Genomic DNA, 26,038 nt, shown 5'->3' with positions numbered 1-26,038 from the left:
CCCTTTTTTTTCTTTTTTCTACGGATTTCCTGTTTTTTTTTTTTTTTGCTATTTTCTCCCAATATATATATATATATATATATGAATAAGCAAGCAAAAATAAGAGGAATTCGTGTTTTCCCTGTAACTTGAAAAAAAAAGCAAAACACCAATCCTAAGGTAACACAACAAAAAAAAACACGATAGAAAACCAAAAAAGAGTGTGTCTAATCTCTTTATAAGTTTCTCTGTGTTTCTAACACACAGCAAACATGCTTGTCTCACAGCGTATTGCGACTCTGCAGCGATTACAGCTCCAACTCCGCCGTGCGACAGGGAATAAAGAACAACAACAATATAGCGATGTAGTACAGCAGAAACTTCTGTTTCGTCACATTCCAATCGCTTTGTCACTTCTCGAGCGGAGTCTCCTTCCTATATTGGGTACAGGAAAACCACGCAATGCCACATCCACGGAAGAGAAATATGTTGCACTCTTCAATAAGTTTGAGACTCTATCAACACTGACAAAAGGTGGGCAACAACAGTCGTCAAGGAATATAAAAATGCTCAGTTATGATAATAATGGTAATAGTAATAGTGGTGATATGGTAAGAAAGACGGAAACAACCTCTGCAGGTGTAGAAGAATATCCTTATTCTCCTTCATCATCCTATTCGCTACAAAATGTACAAGAACAATCTCAACCGCAAAGGAAACATATTTTAGTTTCTCCAACTCAAACGCTACGCTTATTTTCCTCTTTGCATTTTATGGAGCAAGAGAGACGAAAACTTTATCGTCATCATTTAACTCGACTAGAGTCAAAGCTGCTTATCTGCGAGAAGGAAATGCGTTCTAAGCAAAAAAGACGAGAAGGTGCCACAGTTTTAGCAGCAGCACGTCAGTCCGTTAATGAAGTGAAAGCTGATATTGAACTTCTTAGAGATTCTCTGCTCGCACGCTCATACATTTCCGCTAGGCTGTGGCGTTTCCTGTTGTGTGAAGAAATATGGTTTTCTGCAGTGATGGGATTTCAAAAAAGAAAGGATACTACAACCACTGCTGTTAATGTTAGTAGGACAACGTCAGTTTTTTTAATGCTTCTCTCTCTCACTCGTATTAGTCTTGGTGTCTTGCAGGATGTTGTGCAGGGACATACTCTCAACACCCGTGCCCCACGCTTTGTGGCTTCACTTCCTTCACGTAAAGTACGACGTCGAGTGAAGCTGCATGCTTCTTTGAAAAATACAGAGCAGGGGAAACAAAAACAAAAAGAAGTAGTGGTGGAATTATCCACAAAACCAAAAACTCCTGTGGAGAATAATGAAGTGGATGATATCATGGCAATGATGATGATGATGATGACACCAACAACAACAAAAACAACATGTGCTGCAACTAATACCGATACGAAGGATAAAGAAGAGAAATCACTATCATCTGAAAAGGGTTTAATGAAAGGGAATCCAATAGAACCATCTTTATCATCTTCATCTTTGGTACCATCTAAAGCAGATGTAATAACAGAAAATAAAAAGAGAGCACTTATGCGTTTGCGGTGGTTGCCTTCGTCGTCGTGTGATGCTATTCCCTTGGTACTTGAGACACTAGCGATGTGTTCACATGTTCTCTCAGCGCTTGATAACAACAACATTTTGTTGACTAATATTGAACAAACAACAGAACTCTTTGAACTTCTCTCGGTTTTGCAGGCCACTGCCTCATTATTGTTGGCATTGCCTGTTAACGATAACACTTCTGAAATGGTCCTACACCGCACACTGCGTCATTTGGAGGACACTATGCTGAAATGTGCTAATGGTGCGAAAGAAGCTCTCATTGCACAAATGAATAGTGAAATGGAACCTTTGCCTCCTGTTAAGGCCACACGACTTTTACTTGGACTGAATTCTATGCAATTAATTCACACAGAGGAGCGTCTCTCACAGCAGCTGCTCACACAATTCGTATTACAAATATTTCCACAACTCTCAACAGGGACACAGAGGGCATTACTTGAAAAATCAAGACAGAATTCTCTCTTTGCCTTCGCTACAAGAGGACAACGGGCAAAATTATACCGTGAACATAATCGACAAGAAGTAGAGAGTACTCTTTTAAATTCCGTCCGAGCTCGTGCCCGTTTAGAACAACGAAAAATGCAAGCAGCACTTCGTGCAAAGTATCTCGAATCAGTTAATAACCGAGGTGTTGGGCAGTTAGCAGAAGCTCTTCCTGTGTATTCTCTTATTTCTCTACTTCATCTCTTGGCACGGGGTGCATACGATGCCCCAAGACAAAAAGAAGTATTTGATGCACAAGGACGTTTAATAACAGCTGCACTTTTTGTAGCGGAAGCTGTTATGATGGCAGGAGCACATCGTTCCTCTTCTTTGGATGATAAAAACTCATTGATGTTGTTACCAAGTGATTTACCACTTCTTTTGGCAGCTCTTAGTGTACTCTGGCAACTTACATCAGAGCGATATCAATTAATGCGGCATTCAAGTAGTCGTAATAACATTCGTCAGTCGAAACTTAAACAAGAAACGTTAAGTGATTCTGTGGCAAAATCTGAATTTATTATTGTGTCGTATATTACAGAAGTTGTGTTTAATGCTGTAAATGCTGCTATATCAGAACGTGTGGAGCGTGCAGAGGCAGTGACATTAGTACAGAAGGAAACCGAAACTGATGTAAGTCATCTACTCTCTCTAAATGATATTATGGCCGTTGTTTCGGCACTTTCCGAGTGGTGTGATCTCTCACCTAACAGGAAAAGTGCCGCATACGTGGAGACATCTGCTCGTTTTATAAAGCGACTATTGATTTCTGATGTACATTTGTGGCGTGAATTACGTGGGTTAAGTGAATCACGACGTGAGGCATTTTTTTCAACGTTACGCGATGTTATGCGTCGGTCGAACATGATGGATGCAGTTGTTTCACAAGCACTTTCAGCAATTTGCTGAATGGAGCCAAATTAAAAAAAAAAGAAAATATGACAGTGCTGGGTGTCTTATTATTGTCACACTTGTTGTGTTTACAATCGATTAAAATTTATTCCATTTCTCAGCTGAGGGTGCTTTTTTTTTTTTTTTTGATTTATTCCTTCGTTTCACACATATTGTATCATTTTCTTATCTGGATAATGTTATAATTTTATTGGATATTTACTGTATTATTGATATATATTTTTTTCTCCTTTTCTCTTTCTTGTTTCCTTTATTTTTATGTTTTTTTTTATTGGATTACATAGATACTATACAAACACATATATATATATATATATATATATTATCGATCTCGTTGTTTTTTGAAAAGGTTTTTTTTCTTTTTCTCTTTGGTGTTTTTTTTTTTTTCAGGAGGACCTTTCTTAAGTTTTGATGACCTCAAAATTCTTTTCGTGGTCATGCCGGCTTGGTGTTCTTGGCGTACTCGGTGCAGCACTGAACTACAAAGTCACTTATGAGAGTATATCAACAAATTCATTACACACAATTTCTGCCCTTACTGAATTCTCAAAGGATTCTCGCAGAGAATTTTACGATGTTGCTGTGGTGGGAGGTGGTATCGTTGGTGTGGCTACGGCGCGAGAAATACGAAAACAATTCCCTTCAAAACGTGTTATTTTACTGGAGAAGGAAGCAGATGTGGCCCAGCATCAATCCAGTCATAACAGTGGAGTTGTTCACGCGGGTATGTATTATCCGCAAAACTCACTTATGGCCCGTTTGTGTCCAAGGGGTCATGATCTAATGATGGAGTATTGCAGAAAAAATAAACTTCCTTGCGAACGTGTGGGAAAACTTATTGTCGCATCAAAAGAATCTGAAATTCCTCTTGTTGAAAAATTGTACAAACAAGGTGTTGATAATGGTGTACGAGAATTAAGGATGCTTCGAAGTGAAGAAGAAATTAAAAAGATTGAACCCAATGTTTGTGGTGTAGCTGCTTTGTACTCACCAGATACTGCTATTGCCGACTTTAGTGCAGTAGCACGTCACATGTTGAAGGAACTCCAAAACTCTGCACGAGGTCTCTTTAACACGCAATTTCGTTTTGAGGCACTAGACTTTGTGGGATTATCAGTGCAAAACCCTACAAAGGAGGTGCCGAAGGAAATGGTACTTATCCGTGGTCGTGAAGAAGGCCAACTGGGACCAGAAAAAGTTATTGTTACCAAAAATGTTATTACATGTTGTGGTCTCTCAAATGATCTTGTCGCAGGCCGCTCCGGAACAGTAATGAGCCGCATTGGTAAACATGTATCGCAGACATTCAGTTTCCGCGGTCGTTATTATCAATTGAAACCGGAAGCACGTGGACTTGTGTCGATGAATGTGTACCCCGCACCGGATGATTCAAAGGGGCTCAGTGTTGGCGTACACTTCACACCAACGGTGGATGAGCGACGTGGGCGTCAGGTCATTATTGGTCCTGGATCAGCTGTTACCACACACCGATACGGTTATTCACCTTATTATTTTGATATTGAATACTGCTGGAACTCTTTGCTTAGCAAGGGTGGATGGGTGAGTCTCTTATCAAATTCTTTCACAGTCGCAAAAACATTCCATGTGGACGCTAGTCGAAGCGCATTTCTCCACGAAGCACGCAAATTGATACCCTCTTTGAAAGATTCAGATGTGGAAGAGAGTTTCTGTGGCGTAATGGGTGTGGCCGTTACACAGAAAGGATCACTGGAAATGGATCTTGCTATGGAACTTGCACGACCTCGTACAATGATTCCCACATCTGTGAAACCAGATCGTGTTGTTCAATTGGTGGGGGATGGAACTTCAGAAAAGCAATCAACAACAGATCATGCGGAGAAACCGCTTATTCTTAATGTACGCAATGCACCCAGTCCTGCTGCAACAGCATCTATGGCTATAGCAGAGGATATTGTAGCGTGCGCCAAGGAGAACTTTAAATGGTAAATAAAAATAAAAAGTAAAATAAAATGGTAAATGTTTTTTTTGTTTTGTTTTGCTCGCGATTTAAAAGGAACAAGGGTATAAGTATATATGTTTATATGATCAGCGATGAAATGATACTTATTTCAAGATGTCTATTTCTTTTTCGTTATTATTATTATTATTATTATTATTATTATTATTATTATTATTATTATTGTTGTTGTAAAACGTTTTGCGTGTATATTTCATGAACCCTATTATATTTTTCTATGCTTCTGAGATATGTATGTTCCAGTGCGAAAGCAATCTTCTCATTGTTACTCTGTCTCAGAGGTCTCTTTGTTCCATTTCCTTTTTTATTCCTTTGTTCGAGAGCGTCATTCTTGCTTGGGGTTTGAAAATAAGCTATTTGGTGGTTGCGCGTTTGTCTTTTTTTTTTTACTATTGCTTCATTTGAAGACTTTATTTTCTTTTTTTGTTATGAGGATTGGGCAAATACATGGGTACGCAAACGTTCAAATGCAAATACCAAAAAGCAAATTAGGAAACGTCTTTTTTTTATCTTATTTAATATTTCTCTATTCACTTCCTCTTTGGCTCTGTGGTCATGAATTTCTCACCTACGTTTGTGTATTTTAACTGGAGTTTTAACGATGCTGTTGTGGTTGTTGATGTTTTTCTTTGACGCTTGTCTTTTTTTTTTCTTGTATTTCTTTTTCTCTCTTCTTTTTTCTATGAATTAACTCAATTTACTTTTTTTTATTTATACTTCTTCTTCTTAAAGAGAGGAGCACCAGGTATGCCGCCCTCTCTGATCACTCTCTGTATCACCCTACATATCATTCCTCTATTGCTGCAGCACTCCTTTCTTAATAATAGTGGTGTTGTTGGTGTTACGACGGCTAATGCGATCAATGGGTTTACGGTCGTTGTGGTGAGGGAAAGTGCGGCGGAGACACTCCGGCAAACGCCCGCTGGTGCACTTCTTCAACTTCCTCCGTATTCAGTGCGGCTATCTTCAAACTGGACTGTGGTGGAGCGACAGGTGGTGGGTGGTAGTGATTCTTCTGCAGAAGAGAAAGAGGAAGAAGAAGAGGGACGTTTGCTGCACTGCCGCCTGCCACTACCGCAATTAAATGCGGATGTACGGCGGCTGGAAGCGCAGTTTGTGCGGCGATATGAAACTCGCACAAGTGCAGATATTTGGCGATGGTTAATGCGATTAACGCAGTTTGATGGGTGTATTTTCGGTGATGGTGAAGGGGGACTTACGGGGGTTTCGGAGTGGTATCGACTCTGTTTAAGGGGCGAACTGCGAAAGTTGAATAAGACGGCCATAAACACGTTATACGATAACGTTTCCTCATTGCAAATACGTAAGAAAGTTGTTAAACGATTAATGCAACAAACAGGAGGGGAAGGGATGGTAAATCGTGGTGGTAGAGGTAATAGTAGTAATAGTAATAGTCATAACAACAACGAGAGATGGTCCTTTGTTATTGGGGAGTATAGACATCATATCACACGGCCACGGTGGAACTCGAGGCGACGGGTGTGGGAACTGGTATATCCAAGTAAACGTATTTGTGATGCATGGCGTGCAGATGTGCTGACACAAGAGATGTCAAGAGTTAAAAAAGAGAAGGATGAACTATTAACAATACAGTTTGAGAAGGAGGAAAGATGGGAAAGTGTGATTCGTTTGTACTGTAGTCAAAGACAGAAAGTTGAAAATGTCCTGCAGTGGAGTATTACAGAGATACGTCAGGCCTGTCTACATGAAATTTTATTACACTCTCCTGTTGTTTGCGAGTGGGAAAGAGAGTTGGAAAACCTTCGTGTAAATCCAATTCCTTGTGTTGCTATTTAAAGAATTGCAGAAAACTGAATTATGAAATTGTAAATATATATATGGAAAATCCTAATATGTTGGTCTTTCTTTTTCTTCCTGTGTGTGTGGTTCTTATTGTGACAATTGTTTACCTCTCTTTCTTGTTTTTTTTTTCTCTTAACACGTACTAATAGGTGTTAGAGAGTCATTTTTGTAAGAAGGAGAAAGTGTGCTTTGAGTTACTTGATTCTCCTCTAGTCTTTCCTTACTCATATCATATATACACAGTGAGATATATATATCTATAGATATATACGGCGCAAAAAGTAAAAGAAAAGAAGGCATATCTCATACATCTATAAAAAGCTCCCAGATTAGATATTATTACAAGAAGGAAAACGACAATCAAAAAATATAGAAAAAAAAAGAAAGGAAGAAAGAAGAAGGAAACAATAACCAATCCCATAGTATACCATATATACAAATAAAGACTCCCTCCACATCTGTATATATACATATATATATATATATACTTACATATACCTTACACACACATACATACAATCTTTTTTTTTCTTACAATGCAACAAAATGTTAATAAGAGCGGATTGCCGCTGCAGAAGTTCAGACCCCGCGGGGCGCAGCGGCGGACAGATATTTTAAAACCAGATGTTCTCGATGATGAGACGCGGCGGCGTATTGTGCGGGATGTAATGGACGGCGGCCCCAGTCAACGTGTCAATCACGAGGGAAATCACCCGGCGAATTTTCGCGATCGCGTAGCAGGCGGAAACGGGGATCTCCTCGGGGTAATGGCGCAGCGACTAAAGACGTTGGAGGCCCAACAGCAGGCGTATCGCATGGAGTTAATGGAAAAAACAGAAAAACTTGCAAAGGCTGAAGCAAAGTATGAGGCAGAAAAAAATAAACGGGAGGAGGTGGAAACTGCCATGTTAGAGTTGTATAATGAGAAGGAAGAGTTAGAACGACAGGTGGAGGAAATGCACAAGTTTCTTGCCGATTACGGATTACGCTGGGTAGGTGATAAGGATGATAAGAACAATCACCAACAGCGAAGTAAAGGAATAGCATCAAGGAGACCAACATCATCATTACTGTCATCACCTGGAACTTCTATTCCTATAGGAGAACGTTTTGAGTTATACGCAGGAAATTATAGCAATAAAACTCCAGTAATTTCTCGGAGTCCAACACCAACTTCAGGACGGAGAGGGAATACTTCTATACAACAAGATCGTTTATCACATGGTGTCACATCAAAAGAGTCTGCAAATGTTGATCATCCTAACCTTCCTGTTTCCATAGATGTTCTTATACGACATGCAAAAATTCTTTCAGATTATGTCGGAACCAGAGGTGTTGTTTCAACTGGTAAATATGGTGGAATTAAGGAACGTGAAGTAGTACGTATCGTTGTATATCAAGATGGTATTTGTGTTAATGGTGGACCTTTTAGACCTTTTGGGTGGCCTCTATGTGATGCTGTAATAAATGATTTGGCAGAAGGTTATTATCCATATGAATTTAAAGATCGATATCCTGATGGATTTCCTATTGAAGTAATTGATAAGACATCTGTGCGATGTACACATGTCAATGGCACAGATCGTAAAGATAATATTCATAGTTTGCAGCAGATGGAAGAGAACGATCATAATCCCATCACTCGTGAAGAATTCCTTAAACGACTACCGGCGACACTTATTACAGCTGGTGGACGAATCGTTCCTGTACGAGATAATATTATCCATATGATGGAAGGTGGAAATAAAAGCAAAGGCAACAAGAATGAGGGTAATAATAAGAACAATAGCCAATCTGGAGATGGCACCGTACGACATATTTCTGAAGCAGAAAAACGTATAGAAGAAGAAAAACGCAAATCTGAGGTAACTAATGATGGTAATGATACTTCTACTAAAGGTGCTTTATCACCAAAGCGTGTAAAAGGACTAGTAGCAGTACTTGTTAGATTCCCTTCAGGTAAAAAAGTTGCTTTAAATTTGTCACCTGATAATACCATAGCAGATCTTCGAAAAGAATTGAAAATAGCTTATCCTTCCTTTAATAAAAGCTATGATATACGTTTATCTTTCCCTGCTGTGACGTATAGTGACGACAAGAAAACGCTACGGGAATTGGGCCTCTTAACAAGTTGTACACTAATGGTTCAACCACGTGAGCGTACTACTGGCGCTTGAGTGATTGTCTGTTTGCTTGTTTACTATTATTATTATTATTATTATTATTATTATTATTATTATTATTATTATTATTAATGACAGTTATTATAGTTTTTTTTGTTTGTTTGGCTTGAGCGGTAAAAACAAAACTTATTTTTGTTTTGTTTTTCTCTATTTGGAAGAAAGTATCGGCAAAGTGAAATACACTTTGTTCGCTAATGTCTGTCTGTCTATGTGTGCGTGTGTGGTTGCAATAAGTCAGATGTTTTTTTTGTTGTTGTTGTTCTTATTTTATCTATCATGGAACGAAATGTATTTAATTCGCAACTGTCCCGAAAACGAAGTATATATATACATATATATATATTGATGCCACTGAAATGAGATTTACTTTTTATTACTGTTTTGTTTTCTTACTTATCGTTCTTTAGTATCACTTTCTTTTTATTTTTATTTGTTTTTTTTTTTCCTTTTCTTCTTCTTGGATCTCTTTTTCCTTTTATTTCTAGTAAAGGGCGACGGTCGAAAGAGAAAAGGGAGAGAGTGAATGCTCTCCAGGACTCTCTGTCGCCGCAATATAGCTGAGTTGGTGACTGCTATTAACTCAGGAAGACATGCAGAAGTACTGAAAGAATTAAACGAAAAGAAACGATTACGTCAACATGGAGAAAATGTTGATTATTGTCGTGCTCTCTGTTTTTTAGCAGGATCGAAAGATATACTGCATGCTCGACAAGCTCTTTTAGAAGAATTACGTCACTCCCCTAATAATACTGTAGCACGAAATCTTCTTTATGAAGTTAATGGAGTGGCTAGATCTATTTTACTTCCACCGAACGAGGTGATGAAAGGAGAGCCACTCTTTGCTTTATTGTGTGATGCTCTTTTAGATCATACAATGCTTTCATGGACAAGATTATATAGTTTATATCATTTGGCAAAAGAGGTATGTTCTAATATCACGAATAGAGGTGTTTTAATGGAATGTGGTGTTGCAGGTGGTGGATCAGCAGTTTTACTTGCCGTGGTGGCGGCACATTGTTGTGAACATCCTATAAAAGTATACGCTTTTGATACTTTTAATGGAATGCCAGATCCCACATCAGTTGATGTTCTAATTAGCAGTAATAATAATATTAATATTAGTAGTACATCCTTGGAGTCAACCCCATGGGGAAGTGGAACATGTAGTGCATTACAAGATAACGTTCGAAATCTCGCGAGAAACTTTAATGTGGATGATCAACTTGTAATTGTTCCAGGAATGTTTCATGAAACCATGCCAGGTATCTTAAAGGAAATTGATAAAGAGGGAGGTATACGAATGCTACATGTGGATGCTGACTGGTATGAATCTACAAAGTGTGTATTGGAACTTGCGTGGCCAAAGGTGGTAAAAGGAGGTGTAGTTCAAGTAGATGATTATTACTACTGGAATGGGTGTGCAAAGGCGGTGGATGAGTTTTGTCACAGAGAAATATTATCAGGAATGGGTATGGAAAATTCGTTACAGCTCCACCCAGTTGATGGGAATGCTGTGTACTTTACAAAGTCATGAAAAAGCAAATAAAAGAAAATAAACGTAAAGATAAAATAAAAAAGGAAGTCACAATGACTTTGTTTTTTTTCTTTGTGTTGTTGTTGTATAATATTATTATTATTATTATTATTATTATTGTTGTTGTTATTTTACTTCTTATATCCTTTTTTTTCCTTTTTCTTTTTACTTTTTCTTTTTACTTTTTCCATAACAGCAGTAAGTGAGCGAGCGAAGAATGAAGGAAGAGACGCCGAAGGCAACGCGGTGGAGTTCAGAACGCTATACAAATCTGCTTATTCCTAGCTACATTCCACCAGAATTACTTCTGTATGATGAGGGTCAATTTCTCAAGGCATTCCTTCTTCGCGTGCTCTCCATTGATCTTAACCGTCTCATTGAAACCAAACGCTGTGATGAGTACTTTGTAAATATCCCTGTTGAACCTGAGTATAACAGTGATGGACAACGCACCAATACGCCTGATGAACTTGTTGCTGAAAAAAGGCGTAAAGTCATGGATGAGCTTACAAGTCTTTTACGACAGATTGCAGAAATGGGACCGCAGCATGGTACCCAAAAGAAAGAGATTGTACGTAAACGTTATTTCACACAGGAAGAAATGGATAATGGCGCCTATGGTGCTATACTAGGAGCCCGTGGTTTGGTCCATCAGGAGTTGGAGCAGAAGACAAAGTGTAAAATTGTACTTGCCGGCCGCGGCATCACAAATCCATTAAAGGATACAAGCGCTAATGCGGCTCGTATTGCACTTGAGGAGCCACACGCCCGCATAACAGCCCCTAACGAACAAGCCCTACAACATGCCATGGAACGCATTGAGTGGATTCTATCGGATGATCCTGAAGCACAGGAGTTTCGTGAGAATAACAGAAAACGGATGGCGCAGATCGAAGGCCGCTATGATCCCCGCACTTGGGTCTCATCTATTGAGAAGGAACCGCTGGAGGGGGCGAGGCCTGGTGAAAAACACCCACGTGAAGAAGAACTCGATGCAGATGTGCAGGAGTTTCTGGATGAGCTTTAATGCTGAAAAGCAGAGAAAAGAAGGAAGAGAAGAGTTTACGAAAGGAAAGGTGACGGAAGATGTGGAGTCCTCAAGTAATATGTGGTATTAACCTCTAAATTTACTGGAGGGGATCACGTGGTTATGTTTTTTGTTTATTTTCTCTTTTATTGCACAACAATTTTATTTCTGTGTGTTTTTTTTTTTTTTCGTATTCCTTCTTTTTACACTAACTTTGAGTTGTTGATGGTGTTCTTTTCTGTTTTTTTTTTTTTATTGCTTTACATGGTATTATTTGAGGTCTTGGAAATTACAGTGGTATTATTAAAGGTTTCGCGAAAAAAAAAAAAAAAATGATGAAGTCAAATGGTAAGAAGCGGTCCCGCTTTGATCCTACAGAAATTGGACTTCCTTCAGATTTTTTACTTACAGACTACACTCGTCTAAAGGGATGTAGCTGCAAACTTCCGCAACCCAAATTGCTATCACTTTTAAGGGAAGTTTCTACTACACCAGGAAATAAAGATGTTGGGATGGATTGTAGTATTGTTAAAGTTCCACATAAAAATGAGAATGGGGAATTCTTGTACATGGTCTCAACAACAGATTTCTTCTTTCCAAGTGTAGAAGATCCGTACTTACAAGGACAAATTGGAGCTGCTAATGTGCTTTCTGATCTATACAGTATGGGTATTGATCGTTGTGATACTGTTTTAATGCTTTTGGCAGCAAGTGTTGATATGGATGAATTGGAACGGGAAGTAACCACAAGGGAAATAATGAAAGGTTTTGTTGATCATGTTCGTTTGGCAGATTCCGATGTAACAGGAGGACAAACTGTAATGAATCCATGGCCATTAATTGGTGGAATTGCAACAAGTGTTGTATCAGAGGCTGAGATGGTGCGTCCCACAGGACTACGACCTGGTGATGTAATGGTATTGACGAAACCACTTGGTGTTCAAATTGCAGTTAATCTTAAACAATGGTTACAGCGACCATCTAGTACTTTTGAAGAAAACATTAAAGGGAAAATGAATTCTGAAGAAATTGAATTACTATACGATGCAGCAACGGACAGTATGAAGCGTCTTAATCGAAATGCAGCAAGATTAATGAGGAAATATGGCGCCCATGGAGCTACAGATGTTACGGGTTTTGGTATTTTGGGTCATGCTGGAAATCTTGCTGCAGCACAAGAAGAGAAGGTTTGTATAGTGTTTGATCAACTTCCCATGTACAAGGGGGCTGTGAAAGCCTCAAAACTTATATCTGATAAGTATCGACTCTTTGAAGGGTATTCAGCAGAAACGAGTGGAGGTTTGCTCGTAGCATTTGGGGATATTGATACAGCGAGGAAGTATGTCAAGGAACTTGTTGAAGCTGATGGAGAAGAAGCGTGGATTGTTGGAAATGTAAGGTTGTGTGACGATAATTCATCTCCAAGAGCGATGCTAAGGGAAGGATATGAGATTATTGAGGTTTGAAAGATTTAAGAGAAAAAATTGCTTTGAAACAACGGTTTTTTTTTTCTTTTTTGTGGGTGTTAGGCTTTTCTGTAAAACTTCATTTATTCTTATTATTATTATTATTATTATTATTATTATTATTATTATTATTATTATTATTATTATTATTATTATTATTATTATTATTATTATTATTATTATTATTATTATTATTATTATTATTATTATTATTATTATTATTATTATTCGTAAAACCAAATACATCAAAAGGGGAATGAATGGTATGGATCGATAGAAAACTTCTTTTTCATTTTTTCTTTTCTCTTTTTCATCTTCATTATTGGAGGGTCTGTTTTTATTTCTTCATAGTTTCCACTACACTTTTCTAAGGGGTGGTTGGGTGTCTCTTTCTTTCTCTCTCTTTTTTTTGTATGCTCTTCTTCTTTTGGTATGTATATATTGAATAGGGTGTCTTGTTGACCTCAACATTCCCTCTTTAGAGAGAGGAGTGAGGATAGGGAGAAGAAAAGAAAAAAAAAAGGCAAAAAAGAGGCAACTGTCCTAATGCGACGACGCTCAACTCGTGTTGTTGCACTATTACTTCCTGTATCCTCTTATCGCACCACAATACTACACTCTAAGTATTCATTTACCCTACCAGATCCTCAATCGTTATTAACTTCACCGACGGGTCTTTTTGCCGTTTTGAGTGGACGTCATGTAGTTGCAGGTAGTAGTAATAGTAATGATAATGGGAGTAGTCAAGTTCACTCCGGGAGAGAAGGAAGAAGAAGAGGAATAAGGATAAAATCTTTTAGTAATAAAAATTCTGATGAAAGAGAAGGTGGTAGTGGTGGGAGTACGGGAGTAGAATCTAGTGCTAGTGGACATTCTTTCTTTAATCGTGAGGCTGTTTCTCTAGCAATAATGATTCTCATACTAACAGCTATTTGGGAAGCCTTCCGTTCTCAGAAAGAGAATCTTGGGAAAAAAATGAAGGAAGTTTTCTTTATTACACTTGAGGTTCGTTCATCCCGTGAAGAGTATGCGATGATCATGAACTGGATGGGACACCAACCACAGGGAAAACGATCTCGAAATATCTCATTAATGCCAATTTCTGTTAGAGAAGAGACATTAATAGAGGAAGGAAGAAACCGTGAAGAAGTTGAAACTGATAATGAATTTGTTCCAGGATTTGGAGATCATTATATAAAATATAAAGGTACACGTCTTTGGATTACTCGTTCCATGGATACATCCAAACGGTATCGTTCTTCTTCACGCATGGATAGAGAAGATGAAGTATTGCAGTTAGTTTTCTTTACACGGGATCGAAGTGTAGTACGTTCTTTTATGGATGATGTACGAGCTTCATGGGAAGAGCAATCACGGAATAGTGTACGACTGTATCTTCCAAGTGGATGGGGCAATCGATGGGAATTTCTCGCAAGACGGCTACCTCGAACATTATCAACATTGTATTTGCCGCATACTACTATGGCAATTGTGGAAGAGGCGAAGATCTTTCTACATTCAAAGCCCTTGTATATGTCACTTGGTGTCCCTTGGCGTCGTGGATATCTTTTTGAAGGACCGCCTGGTACAGGGAAGACAAGTTTTATTCTCGCCTTAGCGAGTGAGTTATCACTGCCTATTTACTTGCTCTCACTTCAGTCAAGAGAACTTGATGATGCCGCACTTATTGGATTAATTAACTCTGTTCCTCCCAAGAGTCTTCTTGTTATTGAAGATCTGGAAACAGCCATAAAAGCGCCAACTACCACTTCCACTTCCTCTTCCTCTTCATTTTCACCAGAGGTTCTTTCTACCACTGGTAATAATAATAATAATAATAATAATAACAATAATAATAATAATAATAATAGTAATACTGCTAATACAGCTGTTGTAAACACAGAGCTTGGAGGAGGTAGAGATTCTGGGGTATCGTTGAGTGCCTTACTTAATGCCATTGACGGTATTGCAAGTAGTGAGGGAAGAATACTTGTTATTACGAGTAATGATGCATCTCGTTTACCTTCACCAAAAGCTTTATTGAGACCTGGTCGTATTGACCGTAGAGTTTTCTTTGGACCCTTAGAACCGGACGCCTTGAAAAAAATGATGCACTCATTTCAATCAATATCAACGGATGACATTTTCAAAAGTGTTGTCTCACTCTCTGGAAATGAAGCCGTGAGAGAACTACCCAAAACTCCAGCTGAATTGCAGAATGAATTACTCTCTGCTATCTACAAAAAATCTTAATAATAAATTAAAATTATTTGTTGATATCATAAAAATTTTCATCGATATATGTTTTTCTTTTTTACTTTTTTGATTTTTTTTATTAGCGAGAGTGTAACTAAGATGCGGATAAAAAGGGGTGGGGGTTGTCTATTGTAGGACTTTGGTTTTTTTTTTCTATTATCCTTGGTTGATTCATTGGCATACATAGATCTTATAGAAATTGTTATCCAGAAAGATGTGGTTGGTTTTCTCCCTTTCTTTTTTTTTTTTCTTCAGAACTTATATTTTGTATTGTGGGGTTTTGTGCTAGTGGAAACCAACAAAATGAAAAGAAAAACACTGCCCTCTTCTGTGAGTTATGTTCTCTAACCTGGGTTTAGTTCTGTTATCGTTATTGTTATGAATCACGGGAATTTCTCTGGGAATCAAAAGATGAGAGCGTTATCTTGGGTGGATATGGGTTAGATTTTTATTGATACACGAAGAAATTTTGAGGTAATGACGCCCTTTTTTGCGCCTTGCAACTCAAAAAATAAAAAAAACTAAAATACGCTGGGGTATTATTTCTGGAAGTACAGTATAACTGTAAAGTAGGAAAAACAGATAAGGAGTATTAGAGGATAACAATAGTAAAACTTCATTCTACTTCTCCTAAAGAAGAAAAACAAAAAAAAAAATCTTTTTTTTCCCCTTGTGTCTTGTTTTCTTTTTTTATTATTATTTAGTCCTCTGCGTTTTAGTTATTCTTTCCATTAGTTTTGGTGGTGGGTCAGCCAATAAACAAGAGTGAAACGACAAACGTATGTCATACGCCGACAAAAATCCTTTGGATGGGACGAGGAGCCGAAATGGGCATCTTCGAATTGTAAACGGTAACAGCAACCCAAAACTCGCCAAGGGAATATGTGAAGCTTTGCGTATCCCTCTTACAGAGTGCCGTGTTGGTACTTTTGCAAATGGTGAAATCAATGTTAAGATTCTTGAATCCATACGAGGAGATGATATCTTTGTAGTTCAGCCAACCTGTGGAAATGGAGTCATCAATGTGAATCAAGCAGTCATGGAGCTTCTTCTTATTATTCATACATTAAAACTAAGTTCAGCAAGACGTGTATTTGCTGTCATCCCACACTATGGTTATGCCAGACAAGACCGTAAACACACTGCCCGAGTTCCTATCAGTGCTTCAGCTGTAGCCCGTATGATAACAGAATTCGGTGTAAGTGGTGTCCTCACGATGGATCTTCATTGTGGTCAAATTCAGGGTTTTTTCCATGGCTGCCCTGTAGCAGATCTCAGTGCAACCTCTGAATTTGCAGAGTATTCAAAGAGTAAGGCTTTTGACACGACTAATCTTGTGGTTGTTGCTCCAGATGCTGGTGCGGTAAATCGTGCCCGGCGTATGGGAGATTGCCTTGGGGCAGGACGCATTGTTACCATCCTTAAAAGGCGTGTGGAAGCCAATCAAGTGGACAGCATGCAGCTTGTAGGAGATGTCGCAGGTTGTACATGTATTATTGTGGATGATATGATTGATACAGCCGGTACACTTTGTAAAGCTGCTGAAGTTTTAACCGAATATGGGGCAAAAGAAGTGCATGCTTGGGCTACACATGGTATTCTTACTGATCCAGCATGTGAACGCATTACCAAGTGTTCGGCACTTGTGGAAGTTGTGATAACAGACAGTCTACCACAGGAGGACACCGTTCGTAAATGTTCAAAAATTAAAGTTATCTCTATTGCAAATCTCCTGGCAGAGGCTATTCACCGCATCCACTCCGAAGAGAGTATTGAGCACGTGGGTGATCAACCTGTACCACAATATCACAATCAGGATTTAATTTCTTTGGACGCTTTAGTAGAGGAAGATGACTGGCCGCAGGGTGAGCAGAGATCGATTAAAAGGCGCAGTAAAATTGTTTTCAGCAAATCGAGCAGCAGTGATACCTCGCCGGCGGCGGTACATAAAGAGGCAAGCTGAAATATACGAAGCCTCGACACCACTGACTACTCAAAACCGATGAGGGCAATATAAAAAAAGAAAAAAAAATTTAAAAAGATATATCATATATATCCACTGTTCTCTCTTTATGAGTAAGTTGAAGGTAAAATGGGGTTGTATATATATATATATATATATATATATATATATATATATATATATATCTAACGGTTGAAAAAAAAAATAAAATAAAATGGATTTACTTTTTTCGTTCTTTTGTACTCGAAAATTTTCCGAATAACTGCATAGCTTTGTGAGGTTCTTTTAGATGCTAAGAGGATTAGTTGGGATTTGATTCTCAACTGCAAGTGGAAACGATTGAAAAGTTATCTTATCAGGTCCCACATTGTGGACGAAAAAATAGCGAAGGAGATATTTATTTCACCATTCATCTAAACGTTCTTCTTCTTTTCTTTCCGTTTCATTTTTTTTTTTTTACTGTGAAGAAAACTGTGTTCTGGAGGCATTCATTTAAAAAGTTCTATGTTCTTTGTGTCTTTATTAGGCTTCTTGCTCTTTTTCTTTAGATTTGTGAGGGAAAACATATCTGAACTTTTATTTTTGTTCTATTTCTCTCTCTTTGTGTGTTTTTTTCTTTTTTGTTTGCACTCAAACCGTTTGATTCGCATTTGGGTTCTTTTGTTATATAGAGGACTTAAACGTCAGTGTACACTCTCTCATCACAGATATACGCAAAGGCGCAAAAGAAAAAGAAAAATCTTGTTACTTGTTTTTCTCGTCTAATAACCGAAAAAATAAAAAATAATAAAAGAAGAGCAAAAAGAGGGGGAAAAAAAGAAGTAAGAATAAGGAGTAGAGGAATTACGTAGTAAAAAGAGAAAAGATGCTTCATTCTACACGTCTTACACTTCGACCCAACGTGGTGGTAGTTGGCACCGGTTGGGCCGGTGCATATTTTGTAAAAAATATGGATCCCAAGTTGGCAAATCTGCAAGTCCTTTCCTTGCGAAACCATCATGTGTTTACACCTCTCCTTCCACAAACGACTACAGGAACCTTGGAGTTTCGAGCAGTATGTGAACCTATTTCCCGTATTCAACCAGCGCTTGCGGAACTTCCGCATCGTTTTTATCGTTGTTTTGTTTATGGTGTCAACTTCGATGAGAAGGAAGTAAATTGTGTTGGTGTTGGAGTTGTTGACGCAAGCTCTAAGGTTCCCGTACAGACGTTTAGCGTAAAGTATGACAAACTCATCTTGGCACATGGTGCACGCCCCAATACCTTTAATGTTCCTGGTGTTCTGGATAATGCTTTTTTTCTTCGTGAGGTAAATGAAGCTCGAGGAATTCGTAAACGGTTGGTACAAAATATTATGGCAGCAGATCTTCCTACTACCAGTATGGAAGAAACCAAGCGTTTATTACATACTGTGGTCGTTGGTGGAGGACCAATAGGTATTGAGTTCGCCGGTACTCTGGCTGATTTTCTTCGCGAAGATGTACGTAAGGTAAATCATAATCTTGTCAAGTACTGCTCTGTAACCGTTCTTGAGGCTGGTGAAGTATTCGGAACATTTGATCAGCGTGTACGTAGATGGGGTAAACGGCGTTTAGACGCCCTTGGTGTTCGTGTTGTAAAGGGTGCTGTTGTTTCTGTAAATGAAAATGAAGTGGTTACAAAGGATGGTACAGTATTCCGTACTGGACTTGTGGTGTGGGGTACAGGTGTGGGTCCTTCTACTCTCACGAAGGATTTGGATTTGGACCGTACATCACGCGGTCGGATCTCCATTGACGATCACCTTCGTGTTCTTCGCAAAGGAGAGCCTATACCTGATGTGTTTGCCATAGGAGATTGTGCTGCAAATGAAAAATTACCATTACCTACATTGGCCGCTGTTGCCTCACGACAAGGTGTCTACCTTGCGAATAAAGTCAACAAGGAGTTACAAAATAAGCCTGCACCAAAGCCGTTTGAATATAAGAGTCTTGGTTCCATGGTAAGCATTGGTGAGAGCGCTGCCGTTGTGGAGCTAAATGTTCCCAGGCGGTTTGACTTTGTCGGGCTGAAGGCACTCTACTTCTGGCGCAGTGCCTATCTCAGCATTCTCGGCTCCTGGCGCAACAAACTGTATGTGCTGGCGAATTGGGTGGGCAGTACGATATTTGGCCGCGACACCACTTTCATTGGCGATCTCAGCGAGGAGCGCGTCTGGCGGGCTCTCGCCGCGGAGGAGGTCTCACGCGAGCGGGCCCGCCGTATGGCCTCGGAGAAACTCAAGACGATGGGCGTGGACACCACCATCACCGCAGAGACCGTGGAGAAGGGCGCAGCGCGGGGCTACATCCAACGTAAGAGCAGTAAGCCAGAGAATGAAACTACCACGACTAATACTACCGCCAAGCCATAGGAGACTACTACCACTACCACCGCTACCGCCATAGCAAAGAAACAGTAGTGTTATTTTGTTTGCTATCTTTTTTTCGATTTCTTTTTTCTTTCTTCTCTTCCGCAATACAGGAAGATTAAAGAAGGGATGAATTAAAAAGAAGGGACAGATGAAACTGCGGATACCGTTGTGGGATCAAGAGGGCGAATGGGGTTTTGTTATTTGATAATGGAAGGGGTATTGGGGCTGCCGTGAATCCTTAAAACGGTGGGCACAATTGGTACATTTATTATTGTTATTATTATTATTGTTATTATTATTATTATTATTATTATTATTATTATTATTCCAGTGCGTATTGTATGCTGATTGCCATTTTTTTATGTTTTCTATGAAAGCATAAAATATGGAGGGAAACTAGAATGTGAAAAATAGGGATATAATGGAAAGAAATGATTATGAAGATTTTATCTTTTTTTTCTTGCTTTGTTTATTACTTGAATATTTCATGTGCTCCACATACATGCACACGTACACACACACACACACACTATTCCAAAACTGTTACTTCCCATGCACTACATGAGGCAGACAAAAGAAAAAAAATAATAATCATGTGATGGAGAAAAAACGAAAGAAAAGAGAGGGAGACAGGTTGTTTAGTTCCTCTTCACCTTATTTTACAGTCTTACACTTATTTACTTTTTATGAAGCTCTGTCTCTGTGGTTGATGCATTCATTTTGTTTTTTTTTTGTTTTATATTCTTGGTGTTGCACCTCCTTCATTATACTATATTATTATTATTATTATTATTATTATATTATATGTCTCTTTTTTGTTTTGTTTGTTGACGTTTTATTTCTGTGCCATGTTTTTCTTTTCTTTGGAGATATGGGAGAAGTAGGTTTTTCTCACCACAAAAATATCCACTACGATCGTCATTTTTGCCACCTAAAGGAGGGGGATTCCTTGTACACGTACTCCCGCAAGAAAAGATGAGAATATTGGAATTGTATGGGAACGAATAGAGCAATGATTAAATGCAGAGAATTCAGTTGTTGTATGTTTTTCTTTGCTGATATGTCAATGTAAAGTGGTAGTAAAAGAATGAAAAAGGAAAAAAAGGTGTGCAATGATCTGTAGAAAATTAAATGAGTGAAACAAAAAAGGTATATACTTTTCGTGTTTCTATCGCCAAGCTGGGCAAGGTGTGTGGTTTTCACTTATATGTATATATATATATAAGGAGCAACGGTGTAATTATCTCTCTTTCCATTCAAGGTGTTGATGGGAGGGAATCTTTTTAGTTTGCTTTTCAGTAAGGAAAAAAATAAAGTCCCCGCAATTATGGATAGAATGAGTAGGAGGGATGTGGGAGAAAACCAATTCTTTTTTTTTTATGTTTCTTTGTTTTCACACAGACCGCGTCACTTACTTTACGTATTCATTTGGCGTACTACCATATCACATATATGAGACATCTAAGATTTACTTCCCAACATAAGACTTAACCACACTTGATATAGCCAAATGAACCAAAATATGGCAAAGGAAAAAGCAAAAATAAATAAAAAAAACCGAAGCTGAAGCAAGAAACAGTTACCCAAGAATTAGAACGAAGAAAGGAAGGATTTTTTGTTTGTTTCTTTTTTTTTTTCATTCTCACATTCTTTTTGCCAAATTGGTCTTATGGTTCAAACAAGTAGACTTACAAAGTGATAACAAAAGCAAAAAAGAAAACAAAATGTAATCCAAATACTTGTATAGGAGGAGAGAGAAGAATAAGACGTAAGAAGTAATATCACTAATGCCGGTGCGTCTATAAAGGTAGCAAAATAGTTACTTCCCTCAAACAGGCAAAAGCGAGCGAAGAACAACGTTTTGTATACTTTTAAATACGGCGCGTAATGTATTTGGGAATAATGAAAGATCACATATATATAAGAAAGTTCAATAAACAAAAATAAAAAGAAACTGATAATAAAAACTACAAATATTGTTGAAGTGATTTTCTATGATCATCTTTTCTTTGTTCTTTTTTTGTTAATCTGTTCTTCTTATTTGTTTTTTTTTCTTTTTCTTGTTTTTGATTAGGGTATTTACAGTTCTGGATAGTAAATTTACTTGAGGGTTCACATTCTTAGATTATTTGTTTGAGTCTGTGATTTTGTTTTTCCTTTCTTTCTAGGTCTCTCTTTCTCCCTCTCTTTCGTTCTCTAACTGACTCTGTGCATTATCGATAATAGTTTGGCGGAGTTCATATCGACTTATACATATACACACTAACAGAGGGGGGAGAGAAAGAAAGAAAAGAAAAGAAAAGAAAAAGTTATATGAGTGTGGAACAGAAACGCATAGCGAGGGGTCTTCATGATCATCTTCGCCATCTCTCTGAGGTGAGACCAGGTGGTAATGGAGATGGGTTTGATGAAGAAATGAAAGAACTGAGAGCGGTAGATCACCTTATACGAAGTAACTTAGATGAATTTTATACCGCATCACTCGCGACAAATATGCCTAAAAATCGTTTTGCTGAAGTAAGAGCCAATGAAACTACACGTGTACGTTTGCGACCACGTACACAAATAAATCACGATCCGTATATAAATGCTAATTATATAGATGGACGAGAATTATTTGGTTTGCCTTTTACATATATAGCTACACAAGCCCCTTTTCAGAATACAATTCTGGATTTTTGGCAAATGGTATATGAAAATAAAGTTTTTTTCATAGTTATGCTATGTGCTGAATTAGAGTCTGGAAAAGTTAAAAGTGAAATTTATTGGCCAGAAGAAGGTAAAGAAATTGATTTTGGTTTCTTACGTATTGTATCAGTAAGTGAAACTCGTGTTTTTGACCTGGTATTTCGTACTTTTCTTCTTTGTACACCGCGTGGTGAAAAGCGGCAAATACAACACATACAATATATTGGATGGCCTGATCAAGGTATTCCAGAAACCAGCGCTCCATTAATGGAAATTATTCAAACTATGGGAAAATCTGAATCTAGTATTCAAGGCCCTATAGTTGTGCATTGTTCTGGTGGTATTGGTCGTACAGGAGTTTTTATTGCCCTTCACATAGCATTAGCACAATTTCAAATGGAAAAGAAAGAAATAGACATAAAACATATCGTTCATACTCTTAAACTTGCTCGTAGTGGAATGGTTCAGCGAAAAGATCAATTTCTTTTTCTTTGTTACGCTGTTCTTCGTGAAATGGATCGAATGATATTATCTGCAGAAAAAGGTGTTGATTTGTTAAAGATGCGTCGTCGAGAGACAACATCCAAACGAAATGCATCAACAGGTCAACAGATGGCTTTACCTGGGTCCTTTTTTCCACGGGCAGAGATAACAGCTCCACCACAAAACAAACATCATCAAGGGGCAGAATTACCAGTTTACGTAACCCATACTGGAATACGAGGAACACCTTCAATTGGAAAGAAGGAATTTTCACTAGGTGGAAATTTTATTTTGTCTCCACATCGTCGAACAGGTCTCACGGAAGCAGAACAGTATTTATTAGAAACTTACTTGAGACAGCAAAGAACATCTGCACGCCAAGCAGCCGTAAATCGTCAGTCACCTGGAAATATTAACGAAAAAATTACTCCTACAAACGCAGAACGGATGAAAAATGATAATGGCAATATTAATAATAATAATAATAATAATAATAATAATATTAAAGGGGAATCCGTTGGGGGTGAAAATTTTTCTTTAGAAGAACAACTAAAGGAATGGCAAGTTAGAAACAAAAAAATGCGTTTCTCAACAGATAAGAGAGAAAAAGATGCTGGACGAAGGGTTGAGGGGGAAGCCCGAAATGCAAAAAACAGTAGCGGTAGTAGCAGTGCAGGGAATCAGGTTCAAAAACCTTCACACACAGAAAGTTTTGCAACAGAAAGGGGTCAAACACAAGAAGAACGGCAGACCTCTTTTTTAGCATATAGTGAACCCGAAGCTTCAGGTCACAGTAATCACCCTGTTTCAATTAGCATCACCCCACAAGAAGCTACTGCAAGAAATTCCGATCCTTTGACCCACGCCGGCGCCAAGAACACACCAAACAGCCTTTCACATACCACAGGCAGCGAACGCCAGCAACAGCAGGAGCACCATGTTTCCAAGACGTCATCACAAACAAGCACCGGAGGGTCAATGAAAGAAATCCCAAAAGCGGAAACAGAAGTGCAGGAAGACAGATTGCAGGCAGCGACTGCAGATTTTGAGAACCCAAGTCTTTTTGAACGAACCCCACTTTGCCGGCACGAACTCACTGATGAGGAGATCGAAAAGCTCTAGAGGAAGAATGGAGGGAGGGGGCATACCGTTTTGTTTTTTTTTTTTTTTTTTTGCTTTTTTCATTTTTGTTTTTTTTTTTTCCTTCTTCTTTGGGGCCTGGGTTTTTTTTTTTTGCGCTGTGACTTGGGGTCTTTGGATGTTCTCTCTCTTTCCTCCTTTTTTAATTTTCTGGCAGCCAGGAAGCCCCAGTCCGAGACCCGGACGAGGGGGCAGACGTTAGGAAGAGGGGAAGGGGGTTGGGGTGCGGGACAAAAAAACCCACAGATATTTCCCCACCCCGCCTTGCCCCACAACCAGGGGAAGAAAAAGCAGTCCCATGTTTTTTTTTCTTTTTCGTGAGGGATGGAGCCTCTTGTGGGAAACGCTGTGGTGATGATATGGAACTTTGTGACGACTCTGGTCTCGATCCCGCTTGCCTCATTTCTCACGATGCGTCAGCTGTTTGTCGCGTGTTCGCTCGTGGCATCCCTTGCATGTTTGTTTCTGTGTGGTGTCCCTTCCAGAGAACGTTATTGATCACTTGTTTGTTTACTGCCAATAATAATATAATTGCTACTCTGTTCAGTACACTGAGCACCGAGAAATTCAATCCCGATGACACACACTGGGCTAGGGTGCATCCATTTCTGTGGAAATACTTAATCTCTTTTCTTTTTTCTTATACTTGTAAGCAGAGCAATGCTCTGCACCTCGTGGTGTCTCTTACTCTGCAAATTGGAGCCGCCGGAAATGTCGTCGCAGCTGCTGAAGAGGAAATGAATGAGAAACGGATTTAAGCAGCAAAAAAGACACACACATTATGACACTAGGGAACACCATCTCGCTTGGGCAGAACTTCAAAAGAGAGATACATAACTTTTATTGAAAAACGTGAACACGAATCTGCTATCGAATTTACAACGGATCTATATTATGTGGATTGTGTGAAACGTATGTACGGAATTGGCTCTAAGGAATACCAAATTTCCCAGCAACGCGCAGAATTGATTCGTGCATGTGAATTTGTTTACCTTAGTCTCCACCCGCAACTGGCGCATTGGACTGGATTGTATCGCGGGATCGAACGGACATGGAATCGACTCAAAATGGAAGGCTTTGGCGAAGTTGCGGCTGGGCTCAATGGGGCAATGCAAAACGTTTTGGGATCACACGGAGGAAGCTGTAACTGGAGCTCTTGGTACTGTTTGGGATGTCGCCTTGGTGGCAATAAACAAAAGTGAACAGGAAAATGATCACACAGATTGGGATAACACAAAACCAGAATACGACATTGCACGTGCCGGATGGAATGAATTCAAACCTAGCGGTTAACAATACGCTGGAGAGCCAGAAAACAAAATCAGTAGTCCGCCGCCGGAGGGAACATCCACGCATAAATTCCTCCTAGCTCGCTCCCCTGCTGGCTCCGCGCTCTCTTTCTTGACACCCCATCACCACCGGCGTTTTGCGGCATAATACCCTCCCCGTGTCACTATTATTTTTGCCGGGGGCTTTTGGGAAGAATACGGGTCCAGATTGTCGATCCGTGTGAGTTCGGGCTTTGGGGGGTAGTTTGGTCTCCTTTTTTCCTTGGGGATTGGCGGGAGCCCGGGGGGGGGGGCCACGGGCAGAACGGCTGCATGAGGTTGAGGGTTTTTTTGATAACTTGCGAAAAGAATGATCGAGCCTTGCGCTGGTATATTTTCTGTTATTATCTTTTCCCCTTCAAAGTCTGCCAAATGTAAGTTTCCTGAAAAAAGTAAGTTTACAAGCAAGTATAATGCCAACTACAACCCGTTAGTCTTTTACAGAAGTGGAGTGGCAAATTAGCACGCAGGCGTTAACAGCATTTGTGCACCATAAAGGCAAAACGGCCTTTTTCCTTCAATATTGTCCAGCAGATTCTCCGCAAACAATTTATCACGCTGAGGGTGAGTTATTCCTTAAAAATGACACCCTAATGGTTCGGGTAAACGACCATAACGTCATGCCATGGGCGTCTCTTGGTCCCTCCCTGGTGCGCTATAATGTGCCGCTTAACCCAGTCTTTCTACAAGCATTTGGAGAAGCACGTGCACGTTTCAGTGCCGAATGGACAGCATTGGCAGCAGCACGTTCAAGTTTAACCTATGAGTATCGAAATGCATTAAAACAATTACGGGATG

The 26,038-nt window shown here is 39.1% G+C and overlaps 12 protein-coding genes across 12 annotated transcripts; all 12 read left to right on the top strand.

Annotated features, from left to right (window-relative positions):
- Positions 1 to 251: 251 nt before the first annotated feature.
- Positions 252 to 2,954, top strand: LSM04_001462 (uncharacterized protein; the record flags this gene model as incomplete). The annotated part of the gene is made up of 1 exon (XM_067333960.1): positions 252 to 2,954. The coding sequence occupies one exon, from the start codon at positions 252 to 254 to the stop codon at positions 2,952 to 2,954; it is 2,703 nt and encodes a 900-aa protein (XP_067186227.1).
- Positions 2,955 to 3,368: 414 nt separating this feature from the next.
- Positions 3,369 to 4,925, top strand: LSM04_003320 (FAD dependent oxidoreductase; the record flags this gene model as incomplete). The annotated part of the gene is made up of 1 exon (XM_067333959.1): positions 3,369 to 4,925. One exon carries the CDS (start codon positions 3,369 to 3,371, stop codon positions 4,923 to 4,925), a length of 1,557 nt encoding a protein of 518 aa, XP_067186291.1.
- A 778-nt stretch (positions 4,926 to 5,703) lies between these two features.
- LSM04_005000 (uncharacterized protein) lies at positions 5,704 to 6,774 on the top strand (the record flags this gene model as incomplete). The annotated part of the gene is made up of 1 exon (XM_067333958.1): positions 5,704 to 6,774. The coding sequence occupies one exon, from the start codon at positions 5,704 to 5,706 to the stop codon at positions 6,772 to 6,774; it is 1,071 nt and encodes a 356-aa protein (XP_067186354.1).
- Positions 6,775 to 7,316: 542 nt separating this feature from the next.
- On the top strand, positions 7,317 to 8,957 carry LSM04_007778 (UBX domain; the record flags this gene model as incomplete). Its single annotated transcript, XM_067333957.1, has 1 exon — positions 7,317 to 8,957. The coding sequence occupies one exon, from the start codon at positions 7,317 to 7,319 to the stop codon at positions 8,955 to 8,957; it is 1,641 nt and encodes a 546-aa protein (XP_067186450.1).
- A 529-nt stretch (positions 8,958 to 9,486) lies between these two features.
- Positions 9,487 to 10,497, top strand: LSM04_006158 (Macrocin-O-methyltransferase; the record flags this gene model as incomplete). The annotated part of the gene is made up of 1 exon (XM_067333956.1): positions 9,487 to 10,497. The coding sequence occupies one exon, from the start codon at positions 9,487 to 9,489 to the stop codon at positions 10,495 to 10,497; it is 1,011 nt and encodes a 336-aa protein (XP_067186396.1).
- Positions 10,498 to 10,714: 217 nt separating this feature from the next.
- LSM04_006026 (uncharacterized protein) lies at positions 10,715 to 11,524 on the top strand (the record flags this gene model as incomplete). Its single annotated transcript, XM_067333955.1, has 1 exon — positions 10,715 to 11,524. One exon carries the CDS (start codon positions 10,715 to 10,717, stop codon positions 11,522 to 11,524), a length of 810 nt encoding a protein of 269 aa, XP_067186392.1.
- A 332-nt stretch (positions 11,525 to 11,856) lies between these two features.
- Positions 11,857 to 12,990, top strand: LSM04_005546 (PurM-like; the record flags this gene model as incomplete). The annotated part of the gene is made up of 1 exon (XM_067333954.1): positions 11,857 to 12,990. One exon carries the CDS (start codon positions 11,857 to 11,859, stop codon positions 12,988 to 12,990), a length of 1,134 nt encoding a protein of 377 aa, XP_067186378.1.
- Positions 12,991 to 13,536: 546 nt separating this feature from the next.
- On the top strand, positions 13,537 to 15,243 carry LSM04_006421 (BCS1; the record flags this gene model as incomplete). Its single annotated transcript, XM_067333953.1, has 1 exon — positions 13,537 to 15,243. The coding sequence occupies one exon, from the start codon at positions 13,537 to 13,539 to the stop codon at positions 15,241 to 15,243; it is 1,707 nt and encodes a 568-aa protein (XP_067186404.1).
- A 784-nt stretch (positions 15,244 to 16,027) lies between these two features.
- On the top strand, positions 16,028 to 17,209 carry LSM04_007194 (Ribose-phosphate pyrophosphokinase; the record flags this gene model as incomplete). The annotated part of the gene is made up of 1 exon (XM_067333952.1): positions 16,028 to 17,209. The coding sequence occupies one exon, from the start codon at positions 16,028 to 16,030 to the stop codon at positions 17,207 to 17,209; it is 1,182 nt and encodes a 393-aa protein (XP_067186438.1).
- An 865-nt stretch (positions 17,210 to 18,074) lies between these two features.
- On the top strand, positions 18,075 to 19,601 carry LSM04_008642 (FAD/NAD(P)-binding domain; the record flags this gene model as incomplete). The annotated part of the gene is made up of 1 exon (XM_067333950.1): positions 18,075 to 19,601. One exon carries the CDS (start codon positions 18,075 to 18,077, stop codon positions 19,599 to 19,601), a length of 1,527 nt encoding a protein of 508 aa, XP_067186477.1.
- Positions 19,602 to 21,914: 2,313 nt separating this feature from the next.
- On the top strand, positions 21,915 to 23,894 carry LSM04_009525 (PTP type protein phosphatase; the record flags this gene model as incomplete). The annotated part of the gene is made up of 1 exon (XM_067333949.1): positions 21,915 to 23,894. The coding sequence occupies one exon, from the start codon at positions 21,915 to 21,917 to the stop codon at positions 23,892 to 23,894; it is 1,980 nt and encodes a 659-aa protein (XP_067186509.1).
- Positions 23,895 to 24,236: 342 nt separating this feature from the next.
- On the top strand, positions 24,237 to 25,114 carry LSM04_001965 (uncharacterized protein; the record flags this gene model as incomplete). Its single annotated transcript, XM_067333948.1, has 2 exons — positions 24,237 to 24,343; positions 24,727 to 25,114. 2 exons carry the CDS (start codon positions 24,237 to 24,239, stop codon positions 25,112 to 25,114), a joined length of 495 nt encoding a protein of 164 aa, XP_067186246.1.
- Positions 25,115 to 26,038: the final 924 nt, after the last annotated feature.

This window comes from Trypanosoma melophagium (genome assembly GCF_022059095.1).
Source record: "Trypanosoma melophagium isolate St. Kilda chromosome Unknown ctg7segment1, whole genome shotgun sequence".
Taxonomy (NCBI): Eukaryota; Euglenozoa; class Kinetoplastea; order Trypanosomatida; family Trypanosomatidae; genus Trypanosoma; species Trypanosoma melophagium.
The sequence above is the reverse complement of the archived record's forward strand: the minus strand, read 5'-3'. Positions and strand labels throughout refer to the sequence as shown.